The 12,761-nt window shown below is 61.8% G+C and overlaps 1 protein-coding gene across 33 annotated transcripts in view; it reads left to right on the top strand.

Annotated features, from left to right (window-relative positions):
* NCOR2 (nuclear receptor corepressor 2) overlaps positions 1-12,761 on the top strand; it is a 222,291-nt gene that overhangs the window by 189,264 nt on the left and 20,266 nt on the right. For 24 of the 33 annotated variants that reach the window (XR_003436770.1, XR_003436769.1, XM_027125072.1 and 21 more), the window contains 8 exons: positions 2,654-2,818; positions 3,891-4,045; positions 4,718-4,820; positions 5,026-5,130; positions 5,414-5,517; positions 8,792-8,942; positions 11,689-11,829; positions 12,219-12,305. Coding sequence is in view for 31 of the 33 variants with exons in the window: in XM_027125072.1 (XP_026980873.1) it covers positions 2,654-2,818; positions 3,891-4,045; positions 4,718-4,820; positions 5,026-5,130; positions 5,414-5,517; positions 8,792-8,942; positions 11,689-11,829; positions 12,219-12,305 (1,011 nt within the window). In the remaining 2 variants the exon portion in view is untranslated. The remainder of the gene's footprint in view (positions 1-2,653; positions 2,819-3,890; positions 4,046-4,717; positions 4,821-5,025; positions 5,131-5,413; positions 5,518-8,791; positions 8,943-11,688; positions 11,830-12,218; positions 12,306-12,761) is intronic. The other 9 variants (XM_027125102.1, XM_027125101.1, XM_027125082.1 and 6 more) reach the window with 3 other exon arrangements.

The following is a 12,761-nucleotide window of genomic DNA, read 5'->3' as shown; positions in this document are numbered from 1 at the left end:
GTGTGTGTGTGTGTGTGTGTGTGTGTGTGTGTGTGTGTGTGTGTGTGTCTCTGCCTCTCCAGCCATTGTTGAGGAGAAAGGGCGGCAGGGAGTTGTGGGCAGATGCTTTTCCCGGCCAGCGATGGTGGCAGCCTGGACTGTGCGGGTGACCATGAAGGGGGGCATTGGGACTTTGTTTCAGAGGCAAACATTGGGACCTGCTGATGAACCCGCGTGTGGGGTGGAAAGCAGAACGTCTGCCTCTTCCTGGGCCCCTGCCAGCCACCCACGCTGGGACCGGGACTCCCCATGGTGGGGCTGGGGTTCGCTGGACGAGAGTGTAGCGTGAGATGTGGGGTCTGGCTCTGGAAGGACATTCCAGGGCTGGGGCACCAGCCCAGGGCGGATAGCTGCGTGGCAGTGTCAGGGGCCCAAACAGCCTTGGCCGGCACCAGACCTGAGCTGGGCTGGGCCGTACTTGAGTGGCTGGACACCACACGGGGCCAGGCAGGGCCCGCTGGGGTGGGTCACAGGCCCTGTCCTGGGAGAAGGTGAGCCAGCACCTGTGCTTTCTGAGCCTGGCATCCGGCCTGTTGGCACGGCGGAGGGCCGCGCCGTTTCCTGGAATCGCTCCGCACAGGAGCCGGGGCACCTGGCGTCAGGCGCCACGGCCTGCCTTGCAGCTAGCACCCGTACGCACATGCATGAACTTGACACCTAGCACGACCGACCTCTCTGGTCTCTCAGGAGCCTCCCCTGCCGCCTGGCTCCTGTGTGGAGCTGCTCCGCCCGCCCACCCCTCGGGCTCCCTGGGCCCAGCCGGAGGAACAGGTTGTCTCTCCAAGCTCTCGGCCGCCGGCCCATCCTGGCCCGGCCCCAGATTTCCCTTCCAGCACCGGAGGCCACCCCCCGCCCCTGCCCCCTCCCACGGCAGCCGGAGCTGAGCTGGAGAGAGCAGCCCAGGCACGCGCGCGGTCGGGTGGCTGGACGAGCGAGGTCCAGGGCGTGCCCGTAATTTCCGGGCCGGGTGCAGGCCCTGGGTGGGGTGGGGGTGGGGGCGCCCCCACTGGGGGTTGGTTGAGCATGAGAATCCCCACCCCGGGTTACTCCCCACATCTGCGGCCCCTCCTGCGGGCTCCCCACGTCAGCAGGCGCACAGGTCCGGGGGGAGCGCAGTCTCCCAGGAGAGAAGTGGAGGGAGTGCAGCACGCACGCCTCCACCCCACCTGCTGTGCCCACAGCAGGCGGCTCTCATGCTGCCAGTGCTCTCCTGCTCGCCTTGCTGCGTCTTCAGAGCCTCCCTCTGTCATCTGGAGGTGGCCCGAGGGATGACACCTGCCTGCCATTCCCATCCCAGGCCCGGCATTCCCAAGTTGTAACCAGCTGGCTACTCCCCTGCCCCCCCCCCCGCCCCCCGTACCCCGCCCTCGCCACCATCGGTCCTCTAGCCTGACATCAATTCTCAAGGAAGAGGTTTGGCGCTTAGGACCGATTTCAGCAGAGTGGGTGGCCAGCGGGAGAACACCGTGAAGACAGCCTGGCCTTTGGCCGGGTCTGCGGCTGTGTCCCCAGGCCTGAGAATCCAGGGCCAATCGTTGCTCCCCTTCCTGTGGTCAGTGTGTGTGGCAAAGGTGAAGGTTACAGCCTGCAGCCCATCTACCTGGGCTCAGAGCTCCCCTTGCTGGCTGTGGGCCTTTGACCAGGTGACTTCACCTCTCTGAGCCTCCGTGTTCCCATCTGCAAATTGGGGATAATCCTCGTCCGTTCCCTGAAGGGTGTTGCGAGGATAACCGAGTCAGTCCACGCAGAGCACTTAGTTGGAGCCCCCGTGGGAGGGCTCCCTCCGCCGTCTGCAGCGTCCGGGAGGTTCAGTGGTCAATTCCTGACTTGGCCAAATATTTGCTGGTGACCTTAGATAAGTCCGTCGATGTGTCCGTACTCCGGTCCCTCTCAGCACACTGGGCCCGGCCGCTCTCTTTCTCCCGAGCCTGCAAGGAGGCTCGTTGAGTTCACGCTTTCGAAACGCCCAGCCCAGCCCCTGGACGTGGGACACGCTCGGCGCATGGGCTGACGTGTGTGCGCCGTCATCCCGGGCGTCCGGGCCGTAGCTGTGCTGGCGGGAGCACACGTACGCGGATCACGGCAAACCGTTCTGACCGCCTTCGTCATCTGAAGAGGTCAGCGAGCCTCTTCTGGAAAGGGCCAGATAGGAAACATTTTAGGTTTTGTGGGCCAGACAGACGGTCTCTGTCGCAACTCCTCAGCTCTGCTGCAGATGATGAATAGACGGGTGGACGTTCCAGCACGAGTGTACACACAGGATCGGGCAGTGGGCAGGCCCCTGCCGCCATCTGCCGCCCCCTGGTTTGGAGGTTTGTCCAGGCCCCTTGCTGACCCGGTGCCGGGCAAGTGCCTGTGGGATTCCAGCGCTGGAATCAGGGGCCGCCGAGAAGCCCAGCCCAAGCCTGAGGCACATCCGTGCTTGACAGGACGTCACAGGAGTCAGCGTGGTGCCCGGTCTGCAGACTTGGGGGGCTCCATCACTGCTGGCCAGGACCTTCCCCTGGCCGAGGCTGGCGCTGCAAGGCACAGGGGGTCTTGTCTGAGCAGGGCAGCCAGGGCTGGGGGCCTGAGGGCTGGCCGAGTGTGGCTGACTGCCTGCCTTGCCCCTCAGCAGAGAAGCCCGTGTTCTTCCCGGCCTTTGCGGCTGAGGGCCAGAAGCTGCCCACGGATCCCTCGTGTTGGACGTCAGGCCTGCCCTTCCCCGTGCCCCCTCGCGAGGTGATCAAGGCCTCTCCACACGCCCCTGACCCCTTGGCCTTCTCCTACGCCCCGCCTGGTGAGTAGTTCACCCGAGCCTGGCCTCCTTGCCGAGTCAGCCAGCGTGCAGTCATTGGGCGCCAGCTGTGTGCACTGACTCGGAACTGCACGCAGAAGGACCTTAGGGTCCTGGCGGGAGGGATGGCCTGTCAGTGAAGGGGAAGGGGGCTCCGCTGAGACGTGAGAAATCTACAGGATTGCAATTGAAGCACCTGGTGCTGGGGCTACCTAAGAGGTGCTTGAGCCGGTTAGGGGCAGGCTGAGAGTGGGAGCTCTGTCTTCCACCACGGACTTCGAGGTAGACAACGGGCAGGTGGAGAGAAAAGCGTGAGGAGCGGGGGGGCCTACTTTGATTTACAAATACAGTCAGGCTGGATTCGAGACCCTTCCTGGGCTCTCCAGCCCTGCCAGGCCCCACCAGCAATGAAAGGGGCATAGCCAGGGGCCAGTAAGGGCTGTGATGTCAGCAAAGGCCGTCCTCAGCAGAGCTGATCCTGCAGGATGAGTGGCCAAAAGAGCCAGGAGAAGAACAGGGAAAGACATGCCAGGCAGGGGGAACAGCATGTGCAAAGGTCCAGAGGCAGGAGAGAGCAGGCGAAGCTGGAGACACTGAGTCAGGCTGTCGTGGCAGAAGCTTGGGGCCCAGGGAGCCTGGGGAGGCTGTAAGCGCCAGGTCAGGTGAACCTGAAAGCTGTGTCAGAGGCTAAGGCCTTACTCTGGGGGAGCAGTAGGGAGCCATAGGAGGTTCATAGCAGGGGAGGATGTGAACTAGTGGACTTTGCAAAAAGATCCCTTTGGTTCCTGTGAGAGGAGTGGACTGTTGGAGAGCAACAGGGGAACGGGGAGACCAGTTAAGGAGGCTGGGGGAGAGTTGAGGGGCTTGGGCCAGGGCCTGGGAGGGGGAGGCATGGAGGGAGACTTCCCTGGGGTAGTGGTGTCTGAACCAAGGATGCAGACGGCTCATCAGGCAGAGACGGGTGGAGCAGTGGGGGCACGTATGGACGGGCACCCGCCTGGGCAGGACAGGGACGAGGTGGGGAGTGGCCTGGGGGCTCTGCCTCTGACCGCTCCTGGGGCCCTGTGATGGACAGATACGTGCCCTGCAGGTCACCCGCTGCCCCTGGGCCTCCATGACAGCGCCCGGCCCGTCCTACCACGCCCACCCACCATCTCCAACCCGCCGCCCCTCATCTCCTCCACCAAGCACCCCAGCGTCCTTGAGAGGCAAACGGGTGCCCTCTCCCAGGTGAGGTGGGAGGGGCGGCCCCCCAGAAGCACCTGTGCAACCGGGTCCCGGAGAACGCCCCTTCCTCTTTCTGGGGTTTGGTCCCTCCATCTGTAAAGTCGGGGTGGGGGTGATCCCTGGGACGGATGGTGTCGGGGTGGGGGTCGGGCACCCAGGGGGCTGGGTCCAAGCTGGCTGTGCCTGACCCAGGCATCAGGGCCTTGGGAGGTCACTCCACGGGGCATTCAAGAGCATGGGCTCTGCGATCAGACTGTGTGGCCTTCGGCAAGTTACTTAACCTCTCTGTGCCTCAGTTTCCCTTCTGTGAAACAGAAAGTCACAGGCACTAGACACACAGCCCTGGCACGTGGTGAGCCTCGGTCCACCTGCCCCTCACCTCTCTGACCTGCCCCCCTGTGGCACAGGGCGGGGGCAAGGCGTACGCTTTGCTCAGGCGCTGTGGGTACCATTTCCTTTAAACCAGGTCATGACCGCCACACGGGTGAGGGCACTGAGGCCCAGGAGAGGCAGTGACTCGTTCACAGTTGCTCAGAGGGGCAGCAGGGCCGGAACTGAGGCCCCAGGCCTTGGACCCGGGTGTGATCCTGAGGTTCCCCTCCTCTTGGGCCCTCATAAAAGCGGGGTGAGGCCCTGGTTGAGGCCTCTGTGACCCCACGGCCTCTGCTCCCACAGGGAATGTCTGTGCAGCTCCACGTCCCGTACTCAGAGCATGCCAAGGCCCCCGTGGGCCCCATCACCATGGGGCTGCCGCTCACCATGGACCCCAAGAAGCTGGGTAAGGATGTAGGGCCCCCCAACCTCGATGGCCCAGGCTTGGCTCCCACTGTTTGCGTTGGGGGCCTGAGGGAGGGCAGTTCACCCTAAGGGACTCTGGCCCGCGCGTGGCGGGGAGGTCCCTCAGCCCCGGACAGGGCAGGGAGGCGGCCGTCCTTCTGAATCCCTGCCCAGAGGCTCGGCTCACTGCTCTCGCCCCTCTCCAGCGCCCTTCAGCGGAGTGAAGCAGGAACAGCTGTCCCCACGGGGCCAGGCTGGGCCACCGGAGAGCCTGGGGGTGCCTGCGGCTCAGGAGACGTCCGTGCTGAGAGGTGAGGGCGTGCGAGCTAGGCTCACCCCCGGCGGCTGCCCCTCCATCCCTGGGAGGGTCGAGGCAGGAATGGGACCCTTTATCCAAAACCTGCTAAGAAGCTTCAGCTCCCAGAGGGTCCAGCAGCCTCTCTTCGCAGTTGTCTACTTCGCCATTTAGGGGCGGGGGACCCTCTGCGCTGAGACACCGGAGGTGGGGGGGACCTGCAGGTCTCGGGGGCTCTGGGACTGGGGCCTGGGGAGGGGCTGCAGACACCCCTTCAGCCCGTGTCTCATGTCTTCCAGGGACGTCTCTGGGCTCGGTTCCAGGAGGGAGCATCACCAAGGGCATCCCCAGCGCGCGGGTGCCTTCCGAGAGCCCCATCACGTACCGCGGCTCCATCACCCATGTAGGTGTCCTGGGGCCGTGGCATGAGGGACCAGGGTGGCACTAGCAGGCAGTGTCTCCAGACGCGGCCCTGCCTGTGGACAAAACAGTGGGCAACCCGCCCTTCCCCCCAGCGTCTCTGCTCAGCGTCTGCCTCAGTAGATGGGGTGGCTTCGTGGGGGTGCCCACCCAGCTCTGGGAGCCTGGGAGCCAGGCATTTTAGGTGCTGAGCAAAACACAAAACTCAAGGGCCCCAAGGAGCTGGGAGGGTAGCAGAAGGAAGCAGACAGAAAACTGAGCAGGTGATTTCAGAGTAGCCAGTGCTTTGTGTTGAGTAAAACACTGCGATTGAGAATGGCTGGGGCTGCCGAGGCCGCAGAGACAGGTGAGCCAGGGAGGCCTCTCAGAGGTGTGAGCCCTGCGGGAATCTCAGGGATCGGCATTCCGGGCCCAGGGAACGGCACGCGCAAAGGCAGAGGGGTGGAGGGTCCCTGGTGTGCGCCAGGTCCAGCAAGTGTCCGCGGTGCCTGGAGCAGCGAGCGGGAGGCGTTCGGGTCAGCAGAGTTATGGGGGCCGGTGAGGGAGTCTGCACATCCCCCGCCTTCAGGGGGGTGAGTGGACAGACGCTCCTGCAGCTCAGCTGAGCCCGCCCACACCACTGGGGCTCCCGCTGTGCTGCCGTAACCCTCGCTTTTGTGACTTCAGTCCTGGATGACAGAGGTTTCCTCTGGTGCCAGCCTTGGCCTCGTGGTGTTGACAGGCTGACGGCTGGAGTTGGCATCCTGGCCACGTCCAGCTCCGCAGAAAGTGTGGGATCGGCTGGTGACATCTGCCGCATCCAAGGGTTTGCAGAGGGACCACTCTGCCCCTCCGGTGTCAGGACTGGGGGTTCAGAACTGAGCTCCGGGGTCCTAGTGTACACAGGGCCTGTTTAACCCTCTCCTTCCTCCCTGGCTGGTGGACCACAGAGGGCGGTTCCCCCACTTCCTGGGGTCCTTAGCTCCTAGGGCTTTCTTTTCCTTTCCTTCCACCCGCTCCAGACAAGATGGTTTACATTAGCACAGAATCCAGGTCAGCCCATTTTACAGATGAGAAGACCGAAGCCCAGAGATTAAACCCAAGGTCGTGTAGCCAGGAAGCAGTGGACCCAGTGTTTTGTGCCAGCTGTGCCAGAGGAAGGGGAGCCTGGACACACACACACACACACACACACACGCATGTGCACCCCCCCCAACACACACACGCACGCACGTGAATGGTGGAACTTCAGGCCACAGGCTCCCGTAGGAAGGTGTCTTTGGCTCCAGGGGCTGCAGATCACACCACAGAGGAGAGTCCCTGATGCTTCATGTTCCTCTAAAACCTGTTGGTCTTGAAATCATGAGCTTAAGAAGGCAACTGCGCAGGTACCTGGGGCCACAGCCGGGCCGCAGACACTCAAGTCCCAGCCCCACCACATGCTGACTCAGGCAGGGGACTGACGCTCCCTGACTCAGTCTTCCCTTTGCTAGAAGTGTCTCTTGCTGAGTCATCCTCACAGAGTGTTAGGGATTAAAGGCTCCCCGGCATCCGTCGGCCTCCAGTTTCAGGTGGCCGCGACCCAAGCCGTGTGGGTCACTCACAGCCTTGCGATCGTTTCTGGCAGCTGCCAGATGTGTGCGGGTCAGGCTTCCCCACAGCCTCACTCCCAGGTGATGAAATCCGGTCATGGGACACACACAGGCTCACACACACACACAAACTCAGGAGCACACGGATACACACATACACAAACTCACACACACACAGACTTACAGTGGGTGGGCTTCTATCCGCTGCCCCTGGAGGAGCCTTTCCTGCTGGGATGTTGCCGGCTCCCCGGCCGTGTGCTCTCCTGATGAGAGAGGTGGCTTCCCGCCCCTGGATTATCTGTCACCCAGACTAAAGCCCGTTTATTCTACACTGTTTGTGCACAAGCCTTCTGAAGTGTGGCCACGGGGTCCCATCTAGGGCGTCTGCTTTGAGACGTCGGGAGACCCGTCTGGATGCAGGGCGTCTTGCGGTTCCCTTGTTCGCAGACCAGGATCTGGGATGAAAGCCCGGGGTGCCAGTCGCTGCCCTTACCCCACAGAAGGGTGTTTCTTGGCAGAGAAGCTCCCGGGGGAGACTCAGAGCACACCAGCCAAGGGCTTGGCACGCAGTTGGAGCTGCATGTCTCAGTCAGCTCTCGGAATCGTAGAAAGAGAAGAGAGACGTCTTGATCTGGGGACAGCTTGTCTGTGACGGGTGCCTTTGAGAATCGTATACAGAGACTGTCTCCGTTTTGTAAATGTACAGGCTGAGGCTCAGAGAGGCAGAGTGACTTGACAGAGGTCACACAGCAACTTGTTGGTAAAGCTGCTGTTTGCCCTCCAGCAGTCTGGCTCCAGATCCATATTCTGACCCCGTGAAAGTCGCCCAAGGCGGGACACTACCCCACGTGGCTGTCTTCTCTCTGCCTGAATACAACCCCCAACAGGGAGCTCACTCCCTCTAAGGCACTGGTTTCTTGATCAGGGATCATTTTGCCTCCCAGGGGACGCTGGGCAATGTCTAGGAACATTTGTGATTGTCACATCTAGGGGGGAGCAGATTGGGGGTCACATGCACTACCGGCATCTAGTGGGTAGAGCCCCAGGGAAGGGCTGCTGAATGTCCTACGGTGCCCAGTTGGCCCCCACCTCAAAGAATCATCTGGCCCTCAGGTCACAGTGCCGAGGTTGAGAAACCCTGGGTTAGAGCTAAGATATCTGGTGTCCTGCCCGGATTTGAGTCCCCATTCTGGTTTTGGGAATGACATGTGGTCACAGGCACGTGGCTGACATCCCAGCGTCCAGGCTCTGAGAAAGGAAAATCCATATAGTACAGGTTGCAACACAGACTCCAGGGCCAGACTGCCTGGGTTCCAGTCCCGGCTCTGCCCCTCGTTAGCCAGGGGACCCTGGGCGAGGTCACCTTGCCTCTTGGTGCCTCAGTTTCCCCATCTGAACTAGGCACGATAGTACCTGACTTAGGGTGATTTCCAGGGTTAAATGAGTCGATGTAGAGAAAGTGATCAGCACTTATTATTGTTACTGATGCTTTGTTCTGCGTGATTGTGTTCCGGCGGGCTCTGCCCTTTTGAAGCAGTACGTGCATGAACACGTGTGCACTGGCGGACACACATGTACCTGTGTGTGGATTTGGAAGGTGCACACGTACGCGTGCTGGGTCGTGTCTGGCGAGCGTGGGGGTCCCCAGCCGGAGCCCGCAGGCACTCACCCCCTCCGCACCCCCAGGGCACTCCAGCCGACGTCCTGTACAAGGGCACCATCACCAGGATCATTGGTGAGGACAGCCCAAGCCGCCTGGACCGCAGCCGGGAGGATGGCCTGCCCAAGGGCCACGTCATCTACGAGGGCAAGAAGGGCCACGTGCTGTCCTACGAGGGTGAGTCCCGTCATCCGTCAACGGCTGTCAGGAGCTGGTGGGCGGGCAGGGGCTGGCCCGGCCCTCCCATCCTTGGGCATCTTTTTTTTTTTTTTTTTTTTTTGTGGTACGCGGGCCTCTCACTGCCGTGGCCTCTCCCGTTGCGGAGCACAGGCTCCGGACACGCAGGCTCAGTGGCCATGGCTCACGGGCCCAGCCGCTCCGCGGCATGTGGGATCTTCCCGGACCGGGGCACGAACCCGTGTCCCCTGCATCGGCAGGCGGACTCCCAACCACTGCGCCACCAGGGAAACCCCCTCGGGCATCTTTGATGCCCGGGAAGGACCCTCTAGGTGAGAGGACCAGTGGTGACCTGGAGGTGGTTGGTCATGTGGTCACTTGGTATTTACTGGGGGCCACCCATATGCTGGGGGCCCAGCGGATGAAGCCCCCTCACAGAGCTCTCAGGACGCCCGCCCAGGATGCAAATGGGATGTCACCTTGTTAATCTTGAGTCTTGGAAACCTGCCCACATCCAGTGTGGCTTGCCCACCAAACCCCAGACTTTGGTGTTTCTGGAGTTGGTCAGGAGAGAAGGGTCCAGAAAACATGGTTGGGGTTAAAGGGTAGCCAGATGTTTTCAGAAAACGAATCTAGGGGAGTGTGTTACCCTCCTGTCAGCTTCGTGTGGTTGAGAGCCAGGGTGAAGGAGTGTCTTCCCATTTTACGGATGTGGGAGCTGAGGTGCAGTGATGTCCAGTAGTCCTTCTGTGTGTCCACCCTCCTGGCCCCTCAAGAGAAAAGGAGGCCTGGGACTTGGGGAGCAGGGGCGGGCGTGTTTGGCCCATTGAGGTGGGTTCACAGGGAGGCAAGGCTGGGGTGACAACAGGAAGGAGGTGACCTCCCCATCCCTGCAGGTATGTAAGCCAGCAGCAGGTAAGGATTGGCTTTAGCTGTCTCCACCTCTGCCTGGTTCTTTACAATTTAGGAAGCAAACTTGTGGCCAGCCTTGCTAGACGTGTAGTAGGGGAACAGGCCCAGGCAGAAGCAGCCCAGGCTCACTCCCCCAGGCCTCTGGCCCAGCGCTCCTGGCAAACGCCGTGCTCTCTAATTGACACCACGTGGGTGGCAGGAAGGGGCGATGACCAGAGTGACGCGCCACCCCCTTGAGCCCTGGGCCCCCACTTCAGTGCCCCTCACTCCTCTCACCCTCTCTGTTCCCCAACCAGGGAGCCCTGCCTGGAAGGAGTTAAGGAAGTAAAGGGCTGGGCTGGGAATTTCCTGGCAGCCTCGGGCACCCAGGGGCGCAGAGATAAAAGCTGCTAATGGGCGCCCCTCTCAGCAGCTGGCAGCTGTAGGGCTGCAAACTGCTTCTCCTCTGGCGGCGGTGGGCGCGTTTTCCTCTCCCTCCGCCTCCGCCTCCGCCTGGCCTGACTGCCCTCCCGCCCCCCAGGTCCTGGGAAGCAGAGGTGGTACTGTGGGGCTTAGGCACTTGCCTCTCTCTGCTGCCAAGTGGTGGAGACAGTCTTGGGGACAGGGTGTCAGCTGCGTCTTCTGTGCCAACCTCGGTATCCGACTCAGGGCTCTGGGGGATGGTCAGGGGCCCTGGAAGGGCAGAGGGAGAGGCTGGCAGTCGAGGTGTTGTGAGCAGAGCCCTGGGTGGCATCTCAGCTCCGGCCTCCAGATCAGGTCTCGAGCCCCTACAGGCCTAAGTTTGTCATCTGCAGAATGGGTGTAAGTCAAGGCTTTCAATTTCTCACGTGCTTCCTGGGAACAGCGAGGGCCGCAGGCCGGGTGGAAGGCAGTAGGGGCCGGGGAGGACCCGGAGAGTAATGGCTGTGTCTACAGGGGCCCCGCCTCTGTCCTCCGATAGCTGACTGTCGCCCTGTCACGAGTGTGAGCTCGCTGGCCAGACTTCTGATCTCTCTGTTTTCATCTGAAATCTCTCCGTGTTTAAACGTCAGCAATTCATTTTGAGCAAAAAGGAGCAGCACCGCGGTCTATCCGCTGGCCGCCAGCTTGCAGCCCCTGGAGTAGCTCACGCCCTGAGGATCCCGTGGGGTCACGATCGGAAATCCTGGGAGAGCGAGCGTGCCCTTTATCCCAAGGGGCAGGCACGGGGCTCTCGGGAACTTGCTTCTGGTACCCTGGGGCTCAGCCATCCTTGTAAGGAGAGGCCCACTCGAGGAGCCCCCAGCCTGATGGGCGAGACCGAGGCTTGGGCTCCTCCGGGCTTGCCTCCTGGCTGCTCAGCCCCTCGGCCTGTCGGGGGCCCGCGTGCCAGCCTGAGGAGCTCGCCCTTGGGGCTCAGCCTGGCTTGGCGAGGCCGCCTCTGCTGTGGACACTCCTCGTCCCCTCCCTCCCCCGCCACAGACACACACTCTCCCCACGTGGACACCAATGCACACAGTTTATTCCATGTGGCCTCACTTTGTTCTCAGTGGCCAGGTGTGCACACACACACACTCACACACATGTGCACACACACAAGTGGTTGTGGTAACCCTGCACGTTCACACTCGGCTGGTGCATCCTTGCTCCCGTGCACGTGGTTACACATGTTCACGTCACACGTCGGCTCCCACGAGTGGCCGTGTTTGTGCAGAGTCACATACCCGCGCGTGGTCAAAGGCACACACCTCCCTGACAGCAGAGCCGCAGGCTGTTGCCTCCTGCCCACTGGGCCCGGCCGGTTTGCTGGTACTGGGCCCAGTGCACACAGGTGCTCTGGGGCTGCCCCTCATCGTGAGATCGGTCTGGTTTCTAGGTGGCATGTCCGTGTCCCAGTGCTCCAAGGAGGACGGCAGGAGCAGCTCAGGACCTCCCCACGAGACGGCCGCCCCCAAGCGCACCTATGACATGATGGAGGGCCGTGTCAGCAGGGCCATCTCCTCAGCCAGCATCGAAGGTGTGTGCCCTGCCCAGCTCCCTACTCCAGGGGGCACAGAAGGGCCAGGGGAGGGCCTAGGACCTGCCCCAGGGGCTTCCCTACTTGCTGGGTGATGGCAGGAAAGGGAGAGAATTTCTCTTTCTCAGCTCCCCCTGGAGGGAGGAGATGGGATGGTTGGCCCTACTTTACAGATAGGAAAACTGAGGCAGGGTTTTTCTGAAGCTCCACCTGGAGGTAGCACAGGGCCCGAGAAGTGGTCCTGTGCCGCCACCACTATCATCGTGGGGACTGACACTAAGTGGCTGGAGGGGCCCGCTGCTGGGAGGGGGCACTGGAGACCCCGGCTCGTCACTGCCAAGGCCGGCTCGGGGAGCCACGAGGTGATGCTCTTGCTCTCCCCCTCCCAGGTCTCATGGGCCGCGCCATCCCGCCTGAGCGACACAGCCCCCACCATCTCAAAGAACAGCACCACGTCCGAGGTTCCATCACGCAAGGTACCCTGCCCTCTGCTCCCCAGGTGTCCCCACAGGCCCGGCCACCACGCCCTCGGGGCAGCTACAACAAGCCCTTGGGTTTACAGTCAGGGTGGGCGGGGGAGGGAAGGCATACCGGAGTGCCATGGGTGCCCAGGTATGTGGAAAGGCATGTAACACACGTGTACACGACAGGTATGTGTGCAGGTTGAAAGGCAGAGCAAGGCATTCCTTATGTATTTGAAAACAAAAAGAGAAGCAAGATGCTACCCATCACCCTCAACTCTGTAGATGTCATTTATTCAGCATCTGCTGTGCTCTGCGCTTGGTGCTACCCAAGTGCTCTCTGTATCTTATCTTATGGAACAGACTCCAAGAGGAACATACAGTTGGTGGGAGGATCAAAGAGGTCAGGTACCCTGCCCGGGTTCTCCTGGCTGGTCAGTGGCAAACCAGCTACTGAGAGCCCCATTCTAT

Source organism: Aethalodelphis obliquidens, unplaced genomic scaffold, assembly GCF_003676395.1.
Source record: "Aethalodelphis obliquidens isolate GAN/ISIS:26980383/991018 unplaced genomic scaffold, ASM367639v1 scaffold28, whole genome shotgun sequence".
In the NCBI taxonomy this organism is placed as follows: domain Eukaryota; kingdom Metazoa; phylum Chordata; class Mammalia; order Artiodactyla; family Delphinidae; genus Aethalodelphis; species Aethalodelphis obliquidens.
This window is presented reverse-complemented; position numbering and strand designations above follow the sequence as displayed.